This window comes from Toxotes jaculatrix, chromosome 20 (assembly GCF_017976425.1).
Source record: "Toxotes jaculatrix isolate fToxJac2 chromosome 20, fToxJac2.pri, whole genome shotgun sequence".
NCBI classification, from domain to species: domain Eukaryota; kingdom Metazoa; phylum Chordata; class Actinopteri; family Toxotidae; genus Toxotes; species Toxotes jaculatrix.
Genome location: NC_054413.1, coordinates 4787634 through 4810655, shown reverse-complemented (window position 1 = coordinate 4810655; position 23022 = coordinate 4787634). Strand labels below are relative to the sequence as shown.

The 23022-nt window shown below is 39.8% G+C and overlaps 1 protein-coding gene across 3 annotated transcripts; it reads left to right on the top strand.

The window, feature by feature from the left end:
* Nucleotides 1-11: 11 nt before the first annotated feature.
* cdh19 (cadherin 19, type 2) lies at nt 12-16187 on the top strand. 3 transcript variants are annotated; one of them, XM_041065573.1, is made up of 12 exons: nt 12-257; nt 401-695; nt 2303-2422; nt 3520-3687; nt 4782-4972; nt 6399-6652; nt 7984-8120; nt 8754-8875; nt 9232-9349; nt 11337-11588; nt 12875-12916; nt 13544-13675. In XM_041065573.1, exons 1-11 carry the CDS (start codon nt 12-14, stop codon nt 12889-12891), a joined length of 1920 nt encoding a protein of 639 aa, XP_040921507.1. In that variant the 3' UTR covers nt 12892-12916; nt 13544-13675. The 3 variants fall into 3 exon arrangements, with proteins under 3 accessions (XP_040921507.1, XP_040921505.1, XP_040921506.1); XM_041065571.1 differs by lacking the exon at nt 12875-12916 and having other exon boundaries at nt 13544-16187; XM_041065572.1 differs by lacking the exon at nt 12875-12916 and having other exon boundaries at nt 194-292; nt 13544-16187.
* The last annotated feature ends 6835 nt before the right edge of the window (nt 16188-23022 follow it).

Here is a 23022-nt window from a genome sequence, read left to right as displayed (position 1 = left end):
GACCACTAACCATGGGAAGTGCAGAGGAAATGCACGGATGGACAGTAAAAATGAGCACGCCGAGTGTTTTGGCTGTGGTGACGGTCTTTTCTATGATTCCTGGCGGGGTGCTGAGCGATATAAGAGGTACTCAGGGTCTGGAAGCCCAACAATTGGCCCAGGGGTCCACTCATCTGCACCGTCGCCTGAAGAGAGGCTGGATCTGGAAACAGCTGTTTGTCCCAGAGGAAGATCCCACTCCTCGCGTTATTGGCCAGGTACAGCCTCAGATTGAATGTCCTCCATGTCCTTGGTATGGTACTTCCCTTTGAAAAAGCATGTGTTCTACGTACCTAAGAAAAACATATTCAAAAAAATAAAAAAATAAAGCTTTCATGTACTACCCCTCCTCTTTTTGCAGCTCAGATCTGATTCTGACCGAGGCGAGTTTTCTATCAAGTACATATTATCAGGGGAAGGCGCCGGAGATGTGTTTGAGATAGATGAGTATTCTGGTGAGATCCGAACGCTGAAGAAGCTCGATCGTGAGGAAAAGGCCTTTTACGTCCTTCAAGCCCAGGCTATCAACAGGAGGTCCAATGAACCAGAGGAGCCCCAGTCAGAGTTTATCATCAAGGTGCAGGACATCAATGACAATGTCCCCCAGTTCCAGAACGAACCGTATGTGTCCAGCATTCCCGAGATGTGTCCAACCGGTATGTTTGAAAAAGATGAGGGAAAACTTTCCCTTTAGCAGTTGAAGATACAGACAGAATAAGATTTAAAGCTTCAGTTCACGCAAATCCCCCCAAAAAAACCAATAACAACAAAAATGATCTGCTCAGGTTTTGAGATATCTGTCTTTGGGATTTCTGCCTCCACCACAGCACAATAGAGATGAATTAAATTTAATTCACAATAAAAAAATGACATTTTTAAAGATTCAACAGTGACATGTCCTTCCAAAATCTTTGTCTTTCTCACTATAATTCACAAACCTCACTCGCTGTAAACAGCTTTCAGTGGAACTACATCTTAACAAATAAATGGTCCTTATATAACCGGTTCACAGTAAGGTCTGTGATTTACTGAGGGTATTTTCACTGATTTTAATAAGAGATGTTGCTGGTGATTGTTTTGTCATGCAGTGAATTGCAATGTCGGTCATTTGGTCAACAACTTTAGTTCAAACTGATGTATCTTGACAAATGTTAGATGAGTTGCCATGAAATTTTGCACAGAAATCACTGTTCCCTACAGACCGCACTGCAATAACTTTCAAATAACCTTTTGCCATAGTTTTTGAGTGGTGTAGTTAGATTTGGCATAGGCTGAACAATGGTATTTTTTAAGATTCACATGTGTAGCTATAATTTTCACCGTGTGGTATGTCCTCCAGAGATGTATTTCAAATATTATTCATAGAAACTAGTGAGAGTTTCTGTTTATAAATATTTAAACTTTTCTCTTTTGTACAGATAAAAACGTATGACTTTCTTTATTGGCTTTATACTTTTTAAATTAATTTTCTTAACTTAAATCTTGACTGAAGCCAATAAACAAAAGGTTATATGAATGTCTGTCATCTGTCCCCATTCAGGAAGTTAAAAGTATTAGATTCTGTATCGTTGCTTGGATGCCTTTATGGCTAAATTTCTTAAATAATGTTATTATAACCACTGCCCTTTTCATACCACAAACATTACCATTTCAATTTTATATGTAATCTGCTTTTGCAGCATAATATTTAACTTGTAATAAATCACAATCCATTTGACTCAGAAATAGAAAGTGTGAGGGGAAGGTTGGAGACCAGACGAACGAGAATAAGAAATACTGCAGTAAATCCATGCCTGTGTCAAAGACAGAGGTCTCTCTGGGAGGAAAGAATGAGTTAGAAAAGAGGACTGAGGGAAGGAAGGATACTGTAGAGAGCATGGTGAGGAAAAAGAAATGGTCAGTGGAGAAAAGGGCAGTAAGTCTGAAAGATGGAGAGTTAAAACTGAATCAGAGGAGAGAAAACAGGGGTCAGGTGCATAGTGAGAGAGATGTTGCTACAGGGCTGGAGAGGTTGTCACACACATCTGCACAGCCTCACTGAGTTGTGAAAGGCCAGCACTGCTCCCTACTGCCACCTCCCCAACCCCCGCCCCTTTGTCAACATCCCTCCTCTAACCCTACCTCCTCCCTCTTCCATTTCCACCCCCCACCCCCACCCCCTCCGTGAGCCAGACAGACAGACCCTGCGGGACTGTGGCATAATCACTTTATTTCCCCGTCGACTGGAACTGCTGCCTGAGCTAACTCTGACTCCCCCCCACAGGGACCACAGTGGCCCAGGTGACAGCCACAGATGCTGATGATCCCATGTTTGGAAACAATGCCAAGCTCATCTACTCCATCCTGCAGGGGGAGCCCTACTTCTCTGTGGAGCCGAAGACGGGTATCTCAGACAGCCACAGAAGCTTTTAGCTTGAACTCACCTTTGGTTATGATCAGTGGGGGCTATGCAAATTTAGAATTTATTTTTATTATTTATAAATGTGGCCATAAAAAAGACAAAGGGACAAAAACGTTTCTAATTTTAGGTCATTGAGACAAGAAACTCTTTTATTTTGTTTTTTTGTTCCCTTAAAACTCCATTTACGTATTAACAATAATGAAATGAATGTATTGTTAAAAGTATTTTAGGGAAATGGGTAATGGATAAATTCATGGGGTCTATGACCACCATGCTAAATGTCCTAATCTAAGACTAATCTAAGTGTAGGGTGTAATTTTTGGGGTACTTCATGGCATTTTGACAGATTTTAAAGCAAACTACTAAAACACATCAATGAGCTTCATCACTGCACTGCAGTGATGTGGGCACTGTAGTTTATTTTGAATCAATTCCACTTTCACAGTCCTGGTGATGAATGGGCTTGAGACTGACAGGTGTGAAAGTACTGAAAGACAGACAGGTTGTTGTTTGGTCTTCTGATAAAAATGAAAGAAAACTCAAATTATACCTGAAAAAACAAAAAACAAACTACAACAACAAAAAAAAAAAAAATACAGATGGTCTTTAGCTTCCTTACCTGGCCATGTGGCCAGGTAACAAACAACGATAGTTGGCTGTCTAGATCTTGTGGGTGTCAAATGGCTGCTCAAAAGCTTATGTAATTTAAATACAAGATTACTGAAGTGGTTCAAATCACGACTAAAGCAAAAATAACATAACTTTGGCAGGTCCGTCTAATTCTCTTGATTCAAATTGCTCATCTGTTTACTGTTGCCTCTACTTTTGGCCAGACAGAGGAAGCATTAAGTCATCTGACAGCCCTCTTGATTTTTCTTTTTGTATTGATTAAATTTGCAGACTTCGAGTTTATTGTAGTGTGGTTTTATTGCACGTAATACATGGTGCTCTCAAAGACTACTTGAGGCAAAGTTGTTTGCTTTCATTTGGTCCACCCACAGATACACTTGATGCTGTCTTTAATGAACCCCGACTCTCCTCTTGTCTATCTCCTCTCTGTCTGTCTCCTCCACCTGCAGGGATTATTGTAACATCTTGGCCAAACATGGACCGTGAGGCCAGGGAGCAGTACCTGGTGGTGGTGCAGGTGAAAGATATGCTGGGCCTCAGCGGGGGTTACTCCTCCTCCACCACAGTCACCGTCAGCCTGACTGATGTCAACGACAATGGACCCACATTCCAGCACCGTGAGTCACTTATATGAGTCACTCTGATGCAAACACCAGATCGCACATACACTCAGGGAATCAATGGAAGAGTACAAAGTGTTGCAGACTGCCAGGACGTGTTTAATATTATACCTAAGAGGTATTTATTTGATTACACTTCTCTGGTTCGGGTGGGTGGTTTGCGCTGCCAGCACCGCATTCGGCTGTGCGCATCTTGTTATTCAGCCGGCAGCCAAAATTAAAAGGAGACAGTCGAAGAATGAGAAAGAGAGAGGGGGAGACAGAGGGAGTGAAAGAGACAGGAGAGGAGATGGGGATGTTCTGTTCATCTGCCCGTGCATGTGTACATGCGTCACCCACTGGATGAATTTAATCATTCACACATGAAAGGACATTTGTCATGACCTTTGGAAACAAACCTGGCCCTCTCAGCGATAAACCTCGCTAAATGAATGCCCTGGGAAGAAATCAATTCTGTAGAAATGAGACTGAGGATGATACTTTTAACTATTAATGTCACATTCACATTCATTTCAGGTGCTACTGTATCCCGTAAATTCTATGTTCAGTCAAAAAGGCCTTATAAATATTGTATGGCCACACTTCACTTTGAACTCTGCCCTATGTTTTGTCACATAATTGCAAATTATTATCAGAGGGATTTTTTTTTTTTTAGGAGCAGCTGGTTGCCTGTTGAGTTCCTCCCAGTTGTGGCAGCCATCCAAATGGAGTCGCTCAAAGACACAATCACATTTTCTCATCTTCTTATTAGACTTACGCTGGGATTATGTGGAGTTGCCACAACTTATCTGTGACTCGCACAAATTGACCCTTCACCACAATGTTCTCTGTTCTTATCACTTTACACACGAGCAAACTCTTGACTAGCTATTAGCATCTCACTGTCATGCTCTGTAAGCGACGTGTTAGTGATGAAACTTTTTTTATCTGTTGTTTTTCTCCAAATGTGAGTTGTCGTTATGCGCTTGAAAAATACCAATTTGGTATCATCCATATTCCGTATTCCTTTTGATATCCTATTCCAACATTCCCCTTCTCAAGCTAATGGTGTCAAAATGAAAGATTGATGCTGAACACCCTTGTTTCTTCAGACTTGTACACCTTCGCCGTCCCTGAAAATGCAGCCGTGGGCACCACAGTGGGCAGGATCATGGCAGAAGATGGAGACATTGGCATCAATGCCAAAATGACCTACAGCCTGAACGATGACCTGGAGGAAAGCTCCACTTTCATCATCAGAACAGACCCAGTGACGCAGGAGGGAGTGGTTCTGCTAGCCAAGGTGAATACATTTACTGAGCATTTCACTCCATGTCAGCTATATTTAAGTATATATTTTTATTTTTATATCAATTTTTAATCTAATGCCTCAAGCAGTGTATCCAGAAATCATATTGTGGGTGGGCACAAAGTCCATTAGGTTCTGTTAAACCACTGGTGTTTAAGATTTAATTTTTATTACAGACACCGATGCAAACAAAATTTACAAAATCATTACACCTGCTAGCAGGTATGGTAGCATAACGTGGCACTGTTCAAGAACCATGAAAGCATGCACACACACACAGGCAGCTTGCAGACACAGTCACAAGAACAGCAATGTTAAACCACATATACTCAGACAATTATGTTTCTAGAGTCTGTTCACACCAATTTAGGTTCATAAAAATCACTTTGTTTTTTTTTTTTTTTAGATAGATAGAGATACTTTATTAATCCCCATGGGGAGGGAAATTTTTTTTTTTAAAAAAAGGCTAATAAGGCCAAAATAAACTTAATTTTTTTCTAAATTTGAAAGTATTTTTTTTTTTTTTAACCTGTAAAAACAACAGAGTATAAATGACAAGTTGCAGTTTTACAATTTTTCTTTTTCTAGACTATTTGCTGGGCAGAGGCAGTAGCTCCTTGAAGCCTTTGCCAGCTGCCTGAAAATGTGTGGTGATGATAAGACTGGAGAAAGTCAAGTGAATGAACGTAATTTCCAAAATGTGAAACTAGATCTCTTTCATTCCTCTGCTCTGTGCAAAATGCTGCTGTAAACTGAGTGACAGACCCAAACAGAAAAATACGTGTTGGAAGCCCTGTGATTCGGTAACCCTGAGCTCCAAGTTGGTGGAGCCAGAGCCACTTAGGACCACCTACGGCTAAACGAATGTTCAATGATTTAGTAAAGTCAGGAAGTCCTTTATATATCTCAATTAAATGTGAACACGTAAATGCAGAACGTAGCTGAATGTCACATTTCATTTGTTTTTCTCTTAGGCTTGTGCCTCACATTTATTTTTTTTCCACATTGAGTTTGCTTCTCCTTTATAGCACAGGAGATTTCCATTTAGATTCCGTGATAATGAAATAAAATAAAAACATTATTGGCTCTGTCTCTGAATCATTCTGGGAACACAGTAATGGTTTGCATGCTGTTTTCTTATTACTAGCATCATAATGTTAATCGAAAACACAGCTTTATTTAAGTGCGTGCTCACAGCTGGTAGCTTATTGACATTGACTAAACAATTTTAACTTCCAGTCTGGGTTGTGTCCAGCTTTCAGTGGAATAATCATCTATCTTAAGCACAGGTTGGCAAAGCATATTTGCAAAGCTGTTTCTCTTTAATCTTTCTTAATTATGATGGTTAGTCAAGGTACTTTCTGCTTACAGCAGCCACTGTATTAATATGAAATGTTAAAGGTATTTCTTTCCCTCACAGCCTTTGGACTATGAAACAAAGAGGCGTTTTGTTATGGCTGCAGAGGCGGTAAATGACCATGTGGACACTCGTTTTCTGACTTTGGAGGAGTTCAGGGACAGGACAACGCTCAAGATTGTTGTGGAAGATGTGGACGAGCCACCTGTCTTCCTCTCACCAGCCTACGAGTGGAAAGTTCCTGAAAATGCAGCTGTGGGAACTGTGGTTGGCAGTGTTAGCGCCAGAGACACTGACACAGTCAACAATCCCACCAGGTAATGTGAACCATCTAAACCAGGAAGAATGGCATCTGCCACCCAGCTGCCAGTGTGATAATGACGAGGTAGATACCCAGGCTGGGGGGGAGGAACATCCCTAGACAGCCTGCCCTAGACAGCTTCCTCCACAGGGTGAAAAATCATTCCATTTCAAACACTACTGGCTCTGTGCATCCATTTTTACCCTTGATCTCTGGATACCCTGTACATGGTCATATTTATCTCATATTACTTTAGTAGGAAATGAGCCCTGCTGAATAAATCATGACGATTTTTTTTTTATACCTCACAGGCTTTTCTATCTATTGCTGTGGTATTATCACAAAGCGACGTGGTTAGGACGTGGGAATGTAATAAAGCACCATACGAGGTGGCATATGGAATTGAGATTTGCAGTCATTTGCAAGTGGAGCACGTTGCAGAGGAGACAGCAGCACTACTGGTGCCTGTAGTCCATCTCTGCAGAGCTTAAGAGTGGCAGGTGCTGCATATCATCCTCAGCCTAGTGTCTATTACTGTCCCTTTGGTGACAGTGCCTCATTGATTAATAAATTCAGGCTGACATTTTAGGGGTTTTTGGGGGCTTATTTTCCATGTTGTCATCAGCAAAGTGGCTCACAGAAATGATTCATTATTCAGAGATTTTATTCCTGCTTACCCTAATTCACCGTGGGTTTATAATCACAAACATCAACAGGTGTTAAAGGTTTGGTGGTGTTTCAGGACATGTGCAGTGAGTATTTCCTTCATAAAGATTTCTACTTGCTTACTCTGTGGATGATAAATATATGATTTTTATTTATTTTATTTTTTTTAGGTTATTTTTACATTAAAAAAAAATTGCAGGCCCTCACTTGTCACCCACTATCACACAACAAGTCACAGGGATGTGTATTTCATCACAACAGCTGCACCACCTGTAACACTGTGTAGAAAAACTATTGTTCAGTTTCAAAAAGACAGAACAAAGTTTCTCTGTTTCTGTATGTTTACAAGATTCCCTGTCTCACTGTTTTTAAATTATATTTCCTCACTTATGACAAATAGAAAGAGTCTGTGGCCAGATTAAAAATAATATTCAATTAAAATATGTGAAAGAAATACACATAAACTGTGTCTATGCCATCTGTGTGAGGGGCTTTGTTTTGACAGTGCTGTTGTCGCTGTCACACTAGCTTGTGTGTGTACTCTCTTTGTTGGATATCTGTCAACAGATTAAAAAAATGAGCAGTTTGCCTAATTAATCTCCCTGTGGCATCGCACTGTTTTGTTTGCCCAGAAAACAACCTTGCCTGCTAAAATGTGTGTCTCTGTGATTTTTCTTCTAGATATTCAATTGACAAAAGGAGCGATGGCACAAAAGCTTTCAAAATAGACCCAAACAATGGGACCGTAACTGTCGCTAGAGCTTTGGACCGAGAGACTGCAAACTGGCACAATGTGACTGTTGAAGCCAAGGAAACAAGTAAGGAGAATCTCATGTCTTGTACAATATTATCTTGTTATTGCACATTTAACCCTTCCATTGTTTGTGGTTGACAAAAATGGTCCAGAGCAGTGAACCTATGGGGTGATTTGAAAAAAAAAAAAATCAATCAAAAATAATAACTAAGCCAATAACTGAAAGCACTGAACAAATGCTTGAAGTAATCAGTTAAAAGTAATGAATAAATGAATGAAACTTTAGACACACTAGCGTGTTTACTAATACTGTAGGCCACAATGGCCACTTTTAATTAAAAGTGCCAAATAACATCCAGTTTGAAATCAGTTCAACATAACAGATGGCACTGATGAAGGCATACTTCAGTTCATCTGACAGGGCCATGGGGGTACATCTAAGAAAAGGATGGGAACCACTGGTTTAGAGAAATTCCTTATAAGGATTTACTTACTATTTTTTACTGTTCAGTCTATCGTCTTGCTTTGGAGAAAGCAGTGAAACGTCAACATCCTTTTTTTTGTGTGTGTTTGCAACAGTCGTGATTCAAGAAGAAGAAACATTTATCAGTCTTAAGTATTATTTTGACAGAGCTTTTTCAAAGCATTTATGATACATGCACCCAGTGGACTCAAATGTCTATCTTCACTACTGCAGCACAGAACCATTTATCCTCCTCTGTGGTGGTGTTCATCAAAGTGCTGGACATAAACGACAATGTGCCAAGGCTCGCAAGAGATTACCAGCCATATATCTGTGAGGGGACACAGGCAGGAGAAGTATGTATATTATGATGCACTGATTTTAATGATTTACTGTGTAGAAGTGTGACAGTCAGAATCCTCATGAATGTGGACAGAATAAGTTCTCATATTATGCTATATTACATTAAATCAAAACATTTCTGTTATTCTATACATCATTTTACACATTAGGGGACACCTGATTGTTCCTATTTGACCATTGTGCAGCACTACACCGTATTACATTCAACAAGATTCTGAGTGGCATACTTCTGGGAAAGAAAGAAAAAAGGCCCCATATGATTACAGACACTTCTTAGAAAATCATTCGTGTATTTGTCACTGCTTGTGTTGCTCTTATTTTTTCAGCAATGTGTCTTTGTGTCTCTCAGCTTATTCAGCTGCTCAGTGCTGTTGATCCCGACGACCCCGTGGAAGGACACCACTTCTACTTCTCTATGGTCCCTGAGAAGCACATCAATCCAAACTTCACTATCAGAGATAATCAAGGTTATATTCACGTAGATAATGAGGCACACATAATACCTCTGTAGCTATATATTTACTATTCCTCCTAATCCCACAGAGGGTTGTGTATGGCATATCAGGCCATAGTAGCTTAGTGCTATACACTGTTAAAGCTGAAATAAATTCTTTGACATCCCATATACTCAATGGAGGTGGACCCTGGTCCAAATCTAGACCAAAATACAACGTCATTTGGACACTTAACAGAATTTCAATGCAACCTGACCCAGACTTGGCCAGCTTGTGAATGACATATAGCAAGCTTGTCATCTTACCTGTCATCTTTCAGATGTAGGTTCAGGTTTAAAAAAAAACAAAACAGTTTAAAAAGTGCCTTGCAAAGGAAAGAGAGGTTGACGACAAAATGTGCACTTAAGGATGAATAGTACTGTCTGAGAGTACTTTCTGAAAGAAGCACAAGATCAGTGTGTGTAATTTACAGCGAAACAGCTGGCCACGGTGAAGAGCGATAAAATAACACTACGACAGCAAACATGCTCATTTTAAACCAAACTGTCCTGAGAGTACGGAGGTAAGAACCACAAAACTAAACCAGCTGAAATCATCATATCAAGCTATCACCAGAGGAACTGTAAAATTAATTGAACAACAAGACTGGGCAGTGAAGCAGCATTTTTAACCATGAATACATTAAAAAATTCAGAGCGCAGCAAACTCATTCGCACTTACATCACTGCATCCATCACACCTTTTGTACCCAGGTTTAAGGACGTGGCTACACAACAAAGATGACAACAGTCATTAATACAGAAATATGCTTTGTGTGCACAGTTCCAGAGCTTTTAGACCTTAAATATGACTTACTTAATTCAGCCTTCCTGGACCCATAACATTTTCCCGGAAATTTTACAACTGGACCTCTACCACTTTGATATGAGTACTCCTGTTTTAGGAAGCTAAGACAGCAATCGAGCCAAACTGTACTGCAAGATATATACAACAACAGAGTCAGTCACAGATTCACTGTCAGTGGACCAACCCCAAAGTGCAGACTGCTTTTTTTTCTCAGCACTGCTTTACTGACTCCCTGAGAATGAACTAAATTTGTATTATTATACTTCAAACAAATTTCATTTGGAAATTACTGACATTTTCTTTGCAGGGCTTAAAAAAATGAATACACAAAAGCCATACTTCGGTAGCCAAAGCTCTGTTTGGTGGCTGAAATAATGATGGTGAGCTGTGGCTAAACTGCAGCCTATGTGAGCAGTGGTTTAACTGTGTGAAAAAGGCAGAGTGAAGGGATATTTTATGACTACAAGAGTTTGAATTTAAATGAAAGCTGTGTACCCACAAGTGTTGGGGAGCATTTTGGAATGAAATCCTTCAGTGGGTTGTGGTTTTTGTGTCTGACAGCCTCTCAAGTAAGTAAATTGAAAGAGTGTTTGCCTTGTAGTCAGTGGGCAGTCAACCCTTTTTCAAAGTTTATAATGAAAATGGGCAGTAAAAATCGAACAAACAGTGTTGTTAAAGTGTGCAGCAGAGGGATGTTTGAATGTATCAAATAAGTCAGAATGAAATGTATGCAGGTGCAGTGTCTGGGTGGTTAGCCAGGCAAGCACAGCAGTCCAGTCAGCAACTAGGAGATGAATAATGAATCAAGAAGGAACACTTTTAATAAAACACATTTCCATATGCCAAAAGGCATATTTGTCTCCCAAAAAAAGTTTTTGTTCAGCACCTTGCTAAAGTCTTACAGGTGCACCCAAAACCGAAGTAGATTTTCCAAATTTACTTTTGTACACACTGAAAATTAGATTTGACAAGGTGCTCAGGCCCTTCAGAGAGCTTGGATTGTATTTTAAATCCCATTACGTGTGTCACTTCACGTGTTATTCATCTTATTTTTAAATTCCCTTGAAACATGAGTGCTCGTACTGCAAGCAGCACTCATCTTTTTTTCAAGAAGACTGAAAAGTGCCCCTCTCCCTCTCGACATCACTTTTAGACAATACAGCCAGCATCGTGGCACGCAGGAGTACTTTCACCCGCAAGGATCGAACCCAGTACCTTCTGCCTGTGGTGGTGACAGACAGTGGCTCTCCAGCCCTCTCCAGCACCAGCACTTTGACCATCAGAGTGTGCAGCTGCCATCCTGCCGGCCATTGTCCCACAGGAGGGGTGGAAGCCCTTGCTCTTTCCATGGGGGTCAGCCTGCAAACATTGTTAGGGCTTCTGGTCTGCCTGGTCACACTCACGGGTAAGCAAACATGGGAAACCTTTATGTATTTACATCCATCTTAGAATATCAGACTTTGATATGATAATGATTTATTTGAAGGAATATAATGGCTCTTTTTTGGAGTTTGGTCTCTTGGAAGTCTCAGCTGTCTCATCAAAATCATTTCATCTTAAAAATTTGAAAATGAAAAGGCAGCTGAAGCTGGAAGATTAGTGCTAAATATGGAGCCCCAAAACAGACAAAATGTTTGCGAGGTTATCAGGCGAGTCAGAAATATACATCAATAAACAATGTTGTGAGTTAGATAATTAAAATTGGAGAGTATAAAGAAATAAAAGCTTTATACTTTTTTTTCATTTAACACCAGTCAGCTGATAAACCATATCAAAACTTAATTTATTCCACTCTTCTTTTTATCTTTCACTAGCTTCATTTTGGCTAAAGTGTTTTACCTACTATTCCATGTGTTTACACAGTGATTCCTGTTTTCTCTTTTTACAGTACACACAGTATTTATTAATGTATTCACATATATTTTGTAGTTTTACTGTTTTCTTTTTTTCAGTTTTGGGGCTCCATATATATAAACCTGAGATTTTTGTTAAAATAGAGAAAAAAGATAAACCTTGACTATAATTGTAATAATGCAATTTCTGTAGCAGTGGAGCTCTGTTTTAGAAATTTTGTGTAGCCAGACCTCTGAGACCTCTGAGATCTCTGAAGTTGGGAGCATTTCAAGTGTAAAAGGCCAAGATTCAGTGGGCTGAGGATGTTCTTACTGTAAAACCAATAAAATTACACAAGGGAGACAAATTCCACAGTATTTATAGAAAATCATCCAAAGGTTTTGTTTGTAGACATTTTCAGATTTTTAAATAGCCAGTAAAAAGGCTACAGTAGGATGAACAAAGATCTTGCTCTACCAATTTTTTGGCAAAAGTCTCTCCAAACCTCAGTAAGACTGACAAGGCAGACATCTGGCTAAATATGATTATTCTTTCCGAGAGGCCTTTTGCAAAAGTAGTTTGTTTTGTTTACACTAAAAGAGTGAAGCAAACTAGAGAGATGTTGTTTTTGCTCTGTGGATTCACAAAGGGTTTCACTAATGATGTGGTCCGAGATTTTCAGAGGTCGAAAACAGTGTCAGCTTTGAATAATTCTATTCTTTACTTAACTGATAAGGTGACCAGTGGAAACTCCCAGGAAGCCATTGTACTCCTTCAGGAAATACTGATAATTCCAGAGCATATTAAATGACAATCTCACTGATATTTTGTTGTAAAAAAAAAGTCATTCTTTTTCAGCAGATCTGTTGAGCTAGAGCAGTTCCACCTCATCAAATTTTGGCAAGTACATAAACATGTGTTAAACAGCAGGATTTTTCATTAACAAATTTGCACTTTGATTTGAATCCCTCTTTTAAAACTCACCAGTGTGCCTTTAACACATACTTTTAAAATGCTGAAAGCTTGCAGAGCAATGATGTCAGGTAATGAGCGCATTGGTTGCAATACATCAGTAGCAATGCCATCCTGGGACACTGATGGGTTTGCATAGTGAAGAGCTTTATTATGACCTCGGCTGCTTTGTGTCCTCCCTGTGCCCATCACATGAAAGATTAATGACAATACCTGCTATGCTAACATTCTGTCAGATGAGAACAATACTCGCTGAAAACACGGCAGAAACAATAAACACTCTTTTAGCATTCTGTGCCACATGGAGCAAATAAAAGATTTCTTCTTTTATGTGTGAGCTGAGATTAAAAAACATAATTTATAGCCTGATTTGCCCTCATTTTGATTTTTGCACCCATAGCAAGTTACAGAAAAACAAATCTGGCTGCTGTTATTTTCATTGCCCTTGTACATTCTATGTGCATGCTCCATCAGGCACCCTAGATGCTTTTTTTCTCACGAAGCTCATGCCCTGGTGTTTAACTATAATGATCTCCTACTGTGTTGTGTCTGCAGTGCTGTCAATTCTAATGCTGATGGTGAGGAGACACAGGCGAAAACAGCAGGAGGGGCAGGAGGTAGAGGTGAAGGAGCTGGAGCTGCCTGAGACGGTGTCGCAGAAGGTGCTGTATTACGGAGAACCAGGGGTTGGTGGAACAGACCTGGACTTCTGCCAGCCTGTCGTTCCGCTGCGCCACCACCCCCACAGGAGGAGGGAGAGGAGGCTGCGGAGGGAGGATGTCAGGGCCAGCATACGGATGTCCCTCAGAGAGTCGCACCTCATTGGGCCAGAGGACGAGGTCTTCAGGCAGTTTATTCTGGACAGGCTGGCAGAAGCTGATCAGGATCCTTACGTTCCCCCATTTGACTGCCTCAGGACCTATGCATATGAGGGGTCAGGATCTCCCACAGGGTCCCTGAGCTCACTGGAGTCTTCTACTTTAGAGGTAGTACCCGAGCAACCTGTTTGTAATCCCAGACCCTATGTAGTGAGGCTTACCCCTTGGTATGGTGGAGGAGAGGAGGACACCACCTTCTGAGAGGCTCTTCCTCTAATCTTTGCGTGACAGCAGGAATAGTTTGAAATTTTGTGAAATATGCTTATTGGGTTTGTTGCCAAGAGTCAGACAACATGATCACGATCACTCTCATGTTTGAACAGTAAATATAAAGTCTTAATGCTAAGCTAAGCTAACCAACTGCTGGCTTTACCTTCAAATTTACCGCACAGAAAGAAAGTGTGTATTTCCCATAATGTCAAACTAGTCCTCTAAAAATAAACTCATATACTACATAAGAACTATTGCTATTGAGATAAGCTAAGAACTATTGTTGGTAAACTTTTTATAACTGGACCCACTTTTGTTTGCTGAATTTTTTTATTCTGTGTGTAACTGTTCCAACATAAATTACATGACTTAGAGCTACAACAGAGTTTAAGTATGTTCAACTTTAGGCCTTCTAAACAAAGGATGAGGGTTTGCCCCTAGACTCACAACTCTGCAACAATCAATGCTATCCATAGTACATGATTATATACAGCTGTTTTTTTAATTTGGACAAATGCTAAAAATGATCAGCGTTTTGTTTCCCTGACAAGTGACCTTTTTGCGGTTGTGCAAATAATGACTGTCGTCTTTAAGAATGGCAGAAACAGACGTAGCGTGGTGTAATTATACTGCTGAAAAACCTCTTAACAAACAGGTCAGGGTGCAAGGATGGGTGTACAAAGCACATGACCTAAACTCCTTTCTCCTAAAACAGTGGCTCATTATGTGTTTGTGAAGTTTTCATGGCAGAACAATTGCCTAATGAGACCTCCAGCAGACAAGGAGCAACATTAGTGTTCATTTGAAGTCATAGTGACTAATGAATGTGGTCCACGCTCCTTCTGATTTGGCTTGTAGCTGCACTACAATATTCACCAGCTGGAATCTTTGTTGTTTTGTCCTGGGCAGGTAGTGCACAGTGGGTTTAGTAGAGTTTTTTTGTTTGTTTGTTTGTTTTAAATTTTGAAAACAGCTACCTGCTGTAGATGGAAACTAGGTTGTTGAGGGCAGAGTTTGCAGGCTGGAAAACCAAAACAATGAGGTTAAAGTGGTTAAAGCGTTCGTTTTGTTGCCTTTGTTTTGTGTTGAAAGTTGACAGGCGTTTTTCGCAAATTTGGCAGGAATGTTAAGGGGAGAGCTGAAGGGAAATGTAAAGCGGGGTGGTCACTTTGAGCAACCTCTTAACATTGCACATATTCATTTTATCTATTGCTACTGTAAAATAATAATGTGCAGCTTTAACCTGGTACTTAACCAGACCTTATTTAAAAAAGGTGGCAGATCAGAAATGATATAATTGGTCACATGGGTTGATTTATAAGGCACGGATTCATGCTTTAAGGATTGCGGTCAATTACAGTGTGGCAATACCATACTCACTGTATAAAAGCTATAGTATCACAGACGAATCTCTGGCATTACTTGTAATATTATTCAGTTCTTATCGTGTTGTTGTTTCACATTTGGCATTTGGGCTTATAACCTATGTGACTTTGTATTTGGCATTAAGGAATTCTATAAATGTATGAAATTCTCTTGATACGTGTGTGGCAACATATCTGTCTACATGGAGATTTTATTTCCTGGATAGCCTTATTCTCACAGAAATTAAAGTTCATATGCAGAAGAGTAAGTTTTTAAAATGTATTATGCTGTATGATATGACTCTGCTTTCTGTTGAGTCACCAGAGAGCCCATCGCACTACTCGTGTCAGCCAATCAGCGATGGAGAGAGCACATGGGTGACTAGCAGCAAAACTCCAGCAAAGTAAGGTTGAAAGAGGAGAAGAAGTTAGCCGAGGCTTGATTTGAAATGTATAAAGGAAGTGAAACTCTGGAGAAACACAACAGCTGGAGCCCTATGAAAAAGCTCATATTACACTGTACGGTGCCTGGCTCTCTTCCTTCTCCACGGCCATTTACAGTGTTATTGGCAAACACTACATGCTCACAGTTAGTTGTGTGGGCGGCTGCTTGCAGCGTGACTTGAGGTAATTGCATGGTGATCAGGTCAGCCCTCCCATCACCTTCTCATCCGCTAATTGGGCTGTTTGCTGTCTGTGAAGGTCACTGTTTGGACCAGAGAGAATATAGTTCTCACTGAAGCAAAATTTCGTATACAAATCTACTTGGAAAGTAGTTGGAATGCCTCAAGGTAAGAGACAATATGAGGGAAACAACTAATTGCTTGAATCTATTCAGCTTTTCCTTTTCTGCCGTGGTTACTTGTTTGAGTAGGTGTGCCACTCAGCAGGACAATTTCCAGACATCACTGCAAATCAGAGTGAGCTTCAAATATCTTCCACTGTTGGAAACAATCTATCCGGCCAGTGCTTTTTAGATCAAATCATTGTCTCACAATGCCTTCAAAAGACACAGGTGTTCACCAAAAAAAGGCCTTTTTAAAGTCCTTTCAAACCAATCTCCGCAGTCCAACATGCAGGGTATTGGATTTGCCCATAAAGGCTGTTATAATTCCCTTTTCAATAGTACCTTAATGTCAAAAGTCATTCAGCTCCTGGTGTCATTTAACCTTCTGAATTTCTGTCATTACCCATGGTGAATATCACGGGTAATTTAACCTAACAGCCCTTTTCTTTGTGTAATTATACCCATTACAGCAATGTGAAGAATTTCACTCAGTCAACTGTCTCTGTCCTCTGCTCTCCTGCACAGGTTATAGATTCAGCTCTTCTTTTCAAACCCAGTGCCATACTCATCGCGGAGCGCCAAAATGCTCACTAGAGGGTCTTTGAGAGGGGCTCTCATTTGGCAGACATTGGGTTGATTGAAAAGATGCCTGAAAGGATTTTGAGAGCCATTTGGAAAAAAAAAAAAATCATTAGCAACATGTATGCCTTAAGGTCTTGCTGAAGAGCGATCAAATCATTCATGTGCAATTTGGTAATGTGAACATAATTATAGAGTATGAAGATTAAGATTTGGATGATGTTCTGAGCATCACAATAGTGCATTAGTGTGGACAGTCTTTGGACATTATATGTGGTACACAAATCCATAGCGCATTCTGAATAGTCGATTTATGAGTTTGCTGTTGAAACTGTGAAGGTGTTGATGGATACTGATGGATACTTGTATCTTTTATCTGATCTCTGCTAGTAGAGGAAGATGTTTAGGAAGATAAATGTTAGACTGTCTGGATGAGTAGGAGAGTGGATATGTGAATATATGATTATACATTAAAATTCTTTAGTTATTAACCAGTGATCCCAGTGATGTCAAGTTGAAATCGGCTGAGCAGGAACAGGGCAGAGGCACGATGTTAGGATGTGGACAGTAAGCCTAAGCATCACAATAATCGATATTAAACCACACTCACTGCATTACAATATTTAAACAAACTGACAGTGGTAGAAATTCCTTCCACGTGTGAGCCCTTACACATAATCAGGCTGTTAGCACCCCAGCATGTGTGCCGGAGTCAAATCTGACAGCAAATGTGTTAAAAGATTATGCAAACTTTAATATTTTAGGATTTACAGAATACATTTCCTGCAAGTTATTTCATGTGAGTCTCCGCTATTCTGGTCCATTAATGAGCTTCCCCTCATTGCTATGAGGCTTGGGGATTGTCACACTTTGAAATGAAATTAATAAGTAATATCGCAGAGCGAAAACTTTGGAAACTTGTTTTGTTGCTCATCAAGAGCTAATTGGTGGCTGTTTTGGGGTGTAATATGTGGCCCCATTAACAAGACAGCTGACAAAGTGAGATCATGCCATAAGCCAACTGGATTATTTTCTAGACTTTTAGAGGCTAAAGCTGAATTCTGTTTTCAGTTTTACGGTGCAAATTGGTCCTTTGCATAACCCAGCGCCCCCTGTACAGTTTGTCTAGCTTTGGATTTCTCCATCTTCTACAACAATCTGAGAGCATAGCCTACATAGGTGTAAACAATTTGGTGATTTACCATGGTCCTCAGTGAACATACCACAATGCAACATACAATTAGGGTTAAACATTTCCAGCTTTATACTGATGAAGTAAATTTAGGAAGCAGACATATATAAGCACTAGCCACATTGCTGACTTCTTCCTGAAATTAGAGGAAAGTAGAGCTGACTGGCATGTGATTGTAGAGTCAGTGAGCCTGTTGCTAATCACCAATCATCACTTTGACTCCAACATAAAATGAACATAAAAACGTGCTCTGCCATTTCCTTTGACAAATCAGACTGAAATTCACACGCTCTCATGAAAACTAAACAGCGAGCCACACAAGAGGCAACTGAGTGGTGTTTTGAGTGGTAGAGAGGTTATCCTTTGACTAAAGACTCAGCTTCAAGCCCCATCACAGCCATCATTATCTCTGGCAAAGTGTGCTTGTCACTTCCTGCTCTTCTGTAATTTCCTGTTTGTCTTTTTTTTTTTTTTTTTTTGTTGGGATACACATTTCTGTAGCCACTATTAACCTTGCACTGTGATTAAACACTGTAAACTTATTTTCTCAATCAGCCTTGTAATATAAATGACATGAACACACTATTCACACTATTCACCATCCAGCATCTATCCCACGGAGGTGTAGTGTATCTGCACACAACGTCTGTACTTAAACAGAGAGGCAGACAAGGTGCACTACCTTTAAGATTTAAAAACAAGATTTCAGGCACTTTAATACTTAAATAAGATGAATTATCATGCTGTAGGCGTTCAACCTGGATAATATTTTGACAGTGATATTGAGTTTCTTTACCAGTGTTTTTGTGTAGAACAAGGTCAATCTATAGTTCCAGCACCACTGTATTCGGATGAAGACGTATTCCAACACCCTGAAAAGGCTGCTTTATGTCTTATGGACTCAAGCAGCTCAACTGACGTGAAACTGAAGTAACAAGTCATGAGTCAAAAAGAGTTTTGATTGAGTTCCCTAAAGACTGGATCCATGGCTGAACTGTGGGGTTTACATCAGTTTATGTCACATAAAGCTTTATAAAGAGTTAAAAAGAAAGGTGGGGAGGGTTTCACACAGTTTACCTTTATAGTTTTACCTTTCAACTTTTTTCAGAACAGTACAGTAGTCATCTCACAAAGAACAAGGTCTTTTTTTAGCCAATATTGAATGAGTTGAACTCACATGAAAAACAAATTAAAATAACTGCTGATTTTAAGCTAAAACAACTAAATTATGGGCTTTTCTTTGTTGTGGCTCATCACAAGAGGAGAGGTTTTCCCTCTCCACACATCATGATATTTTTTCACTGAATCAAAGTACAGTGTACTATAAGCTACTTTCAGAGTTTAGCTGCTTACATCTGATCTTTTTCCCCCTTCCTCTCAGAGGTCTTCTGAATTTAGAAAGAAATACTTTCCACTTATCATTCATAACACATCCACTTGATCTGATTTCATATTGTTCTTTCCTTAGGTCTGTAGTATGAAACTACTATTATGGAATACCAAAGGCCTCGGGTCCAAAGTGAAAAGTCCCATTAATAAAGAAGAGATTACTTTCACTTGCTGTCAAGGCCCTGCGCTGCTAAAGGATTGATGCTCTCACATTAAATCAGCCCCTTGAAAGGTCCTTCCAAAACTGTACGAGTGCCAACTGTATAGGTAATTTTTTTCTCTATTATGTTTCACTTTCAGGGCATGTTCAGTGGTATTATCAAGGCATTGATATTGGGATTTTGCTTTGTTTGTTTGGTCATTTTTTAAAAAGTCTGTATTTGTCATTTTTCTAAGCATGTTTGCACACGTTCCTTATTCCTTTCCTTCCTTCTTTCTTTCCTTCTTTCTTTCTTTCTTCCTCCATTTCTCTCCTCAGAGCCACAGGGTTTGTTGTTCACTTTTTGTTGTCTGAGCCATCATTCAAAATGCAGGGCTTTCTTCTGACAGGCACTGAAGCAAGGAAATGAGAAATGACTTACACAGTTTAGCTCCTCTTCATTTTCACTTGCCTTATTATTATCAAACATGCACGCCCACATTCACACATACACCCACATGCACGCGCGTGCACGCACTTTCACAGATGATTAGTGAAGTCTCCTCAGCAAAAAGACACCCAAATCTGTAAAGTGGTGAGAGGGTTTTTGTCAATGTCCACACTCCATGACATACAGTACATTTAGTAGACTCTGACACTGCAGAGAGTGATGGCCCCTGCACACCACTAATTAGCTGTCATTCATAATTGATTAAAGCCCAAATGTAAATAATAAATGGAAATTGAATTTTATTTGGAGTGTCTTGTCAACTACATTTACCTTGGGCAATGCTGAGACTGGATGTAAACATGGCTGCGTAATGGCAAAATAATTTGCCAATCAGATTTAGTTAATCGTGTTTAAGGGCAAAAAGATGCTGGAGGTGTCACTTGGCTTTGGAGAAGGGCTTTTTTTTCAGTCTTTACACATTTTCATCCAAATTCTGGTCATGAGAAAATGATGGGCCGGGGTCTCAGTTTTGCGCTGAAGGCAGCACTTCAAATCTGACACTGAGTTGGTATAGACTTGACTTTTTTGGAGGAACTTTTACTACAGTCTGAGGATTGTGAAAAGTTATTATACTTTCGGTTATTTTTCCATTTTCTCTCACTTCCTACTTTTTACAGTAAATTATTACATAGTATAACATACTAATTCATACATCTGCATTATTCAACAGCTGCAGTTACTTGTTTCTTTGATTTTACATACAAAGCTTATGGTCAACTTATAAGATATGATACATTATTATAGATTATGATGCATTATTATATGTATGCTTAAAGTCCATACATGCCTATTGTGACATTACTACTTTTACTTATTTAATCTGAATATGTCTTCCACCCTGAGTGACATTAAACTGAATATCTTTGGGTTTTTGACAGTTGGTCTGACATTTTATGGGCTGAGCAGTTACTGAATTAATTGAAAAAAAATCACAAAATTATTGTAGTTTATCAGCTGTAAACAGCTAAACAGCTTGTGTGTAAACAGCTAAAGATGCCACAAGAGGAGGGACTGAACTGCTTTTATTTTGAAGGGGGCTTTCCCAGGACTTAGTTTTGTGATAGTTTGTGTTAGTGCTCATGTAAGACTGTCTTTCTTTGGTGTATCTGACCCTCTATGAAACCATAGCACAGGAAAATAATGTGTACAGTGTGTATGTGTGTGTGTACATTTTAGTGTAGTACTTTATACAAACAATTTTAGTAATCACTACCAGCCAGCCACCAGTCTCTTCTTGCATTTTGGATGTCTGCATGTCTCCATTGTGTATGCGCATATTGTGAGGGGTGTGCTCCTCGAGTCAGAAAAAAAGCCATCGATGCAGTCCTCAGAAGTAGCACATCATTAATAACGGAGGGACCTTTGAAGATCCTGCATAAATGTCTAATTAGGTTTGGTAACCTTTAGGAAACTCAAGTGGGTGAATACTAAACAGGCCAGGAGATCTTGTACTGCATGGCAAACTAAGCACTCAACATGTGGGAGAGAGCGCTGACATTGAGGAGGTTTGTTCCCCTGCCTGAAAGGGCATGCAATCTAAGCCACATTACAAGCGCGTCTGAACTCATTGGCCAATTTCGGGCCAATTTATCGTAGTTAACCATCCTGTGTATACACGTCATCATGGAGGTGGAACAAAAATATTCTGTCCTTTTTTTTTTTGTCCTGCCCTTCAAGCTGTGTGGATCACTGTTCTGCATAACTGTGACAAGGCTGCGTGGCATTTAGCAGACCCTTAAGTCTGAGTATTCAAGCCATCAGCCATGTTTGTACTGATAAAGTGTTAGAACGATGTGACCTAGAAATTACTACTGAGAAAAAAGCACCAAGACCAGTTTACACTTCAGCGTCCATGTCCCTGTCTAATAACACGTGTATTTGGAGATGACAGCGCATAACAATAAAAATACCAGCATGCCTCTCTTTTAATGCACCTGGTATCCTGCTGTCATAGTACTCCAGGTAGTTAAGCTTCTCTCTTTTACTGCTGCAGGAATCACAGGTTGGAACACTGCTGTCTCGCTGTGAGTCTGTTCTTGTTTAATGACAAAAAAAATTTAAAAGGTTCTCAAATGAGTAAAAGCAATTGAAACTGATGTGTTGTATGTATCTAAAATCGAATCTAAAAGCATGAAAATGGACTAATTAGTGTAATGTAATTCATTTGAAGGCAGTAAATGGTAGGTATAATAGAATTGAAACAACATGTAACCCCTGGAGCCACCTGCATGCATGAAATACAGTTAAAGATGAGAACGACAAGCAAAAGCAGCCTTTGATTTAAGAGGGAAGACAGGTTTGAAAACTGGTATATACAAAATTTACATGTGGAGGTCACGAGTATATTTTATTTTTTGCCTCTCCTATCACTATAAACAGATTTAAGACTGTCCATATTTTCCAAAAATAAACACATACCGGTCATGAAGCTTTACCTCAAGCTCCTTTCAGTAAAGCAGTATAAACATACACATCCCAAGACATACATCACAGGCATATGCACTCAAACATATTTATTATACGTTGCCACAGACACATATACAAGCACACACGCTCACATGCACACACACACAGAGTTGTCAGAGCACAGTGTAAAATCAGAGGGGCTGTTAATGGAGGCGGACAGCTTGGCTGCTGTTTCATCAAAGTGCAGAGGAAATGCAGATCTGTGTCCTGCAGGATGCAGGGAATTGGATCAGCTTCCTTCTGTCTGCTGAATTTGAAACACATAGCAGCAGGGATTAGACAGCCTTTACCACTGTACAGTGACTTTCTAATGGCCATCCATGGGAAATATTTACTCACTGTCTCGCATGTGTTGATACGCCCATCAGGAGCCCAAACTTGTCCCGTGGCCAGATAGCTTTATTTAGCTGCCAGCTATGAGGCAACGTTGAGGATATTTTCCTTATTTGATTGAAACACCCAGCTCTGAGCACCTCTGACTTTTCTTCTGTTTGTGTCAGGTGTCTGCTTCAAAATAAC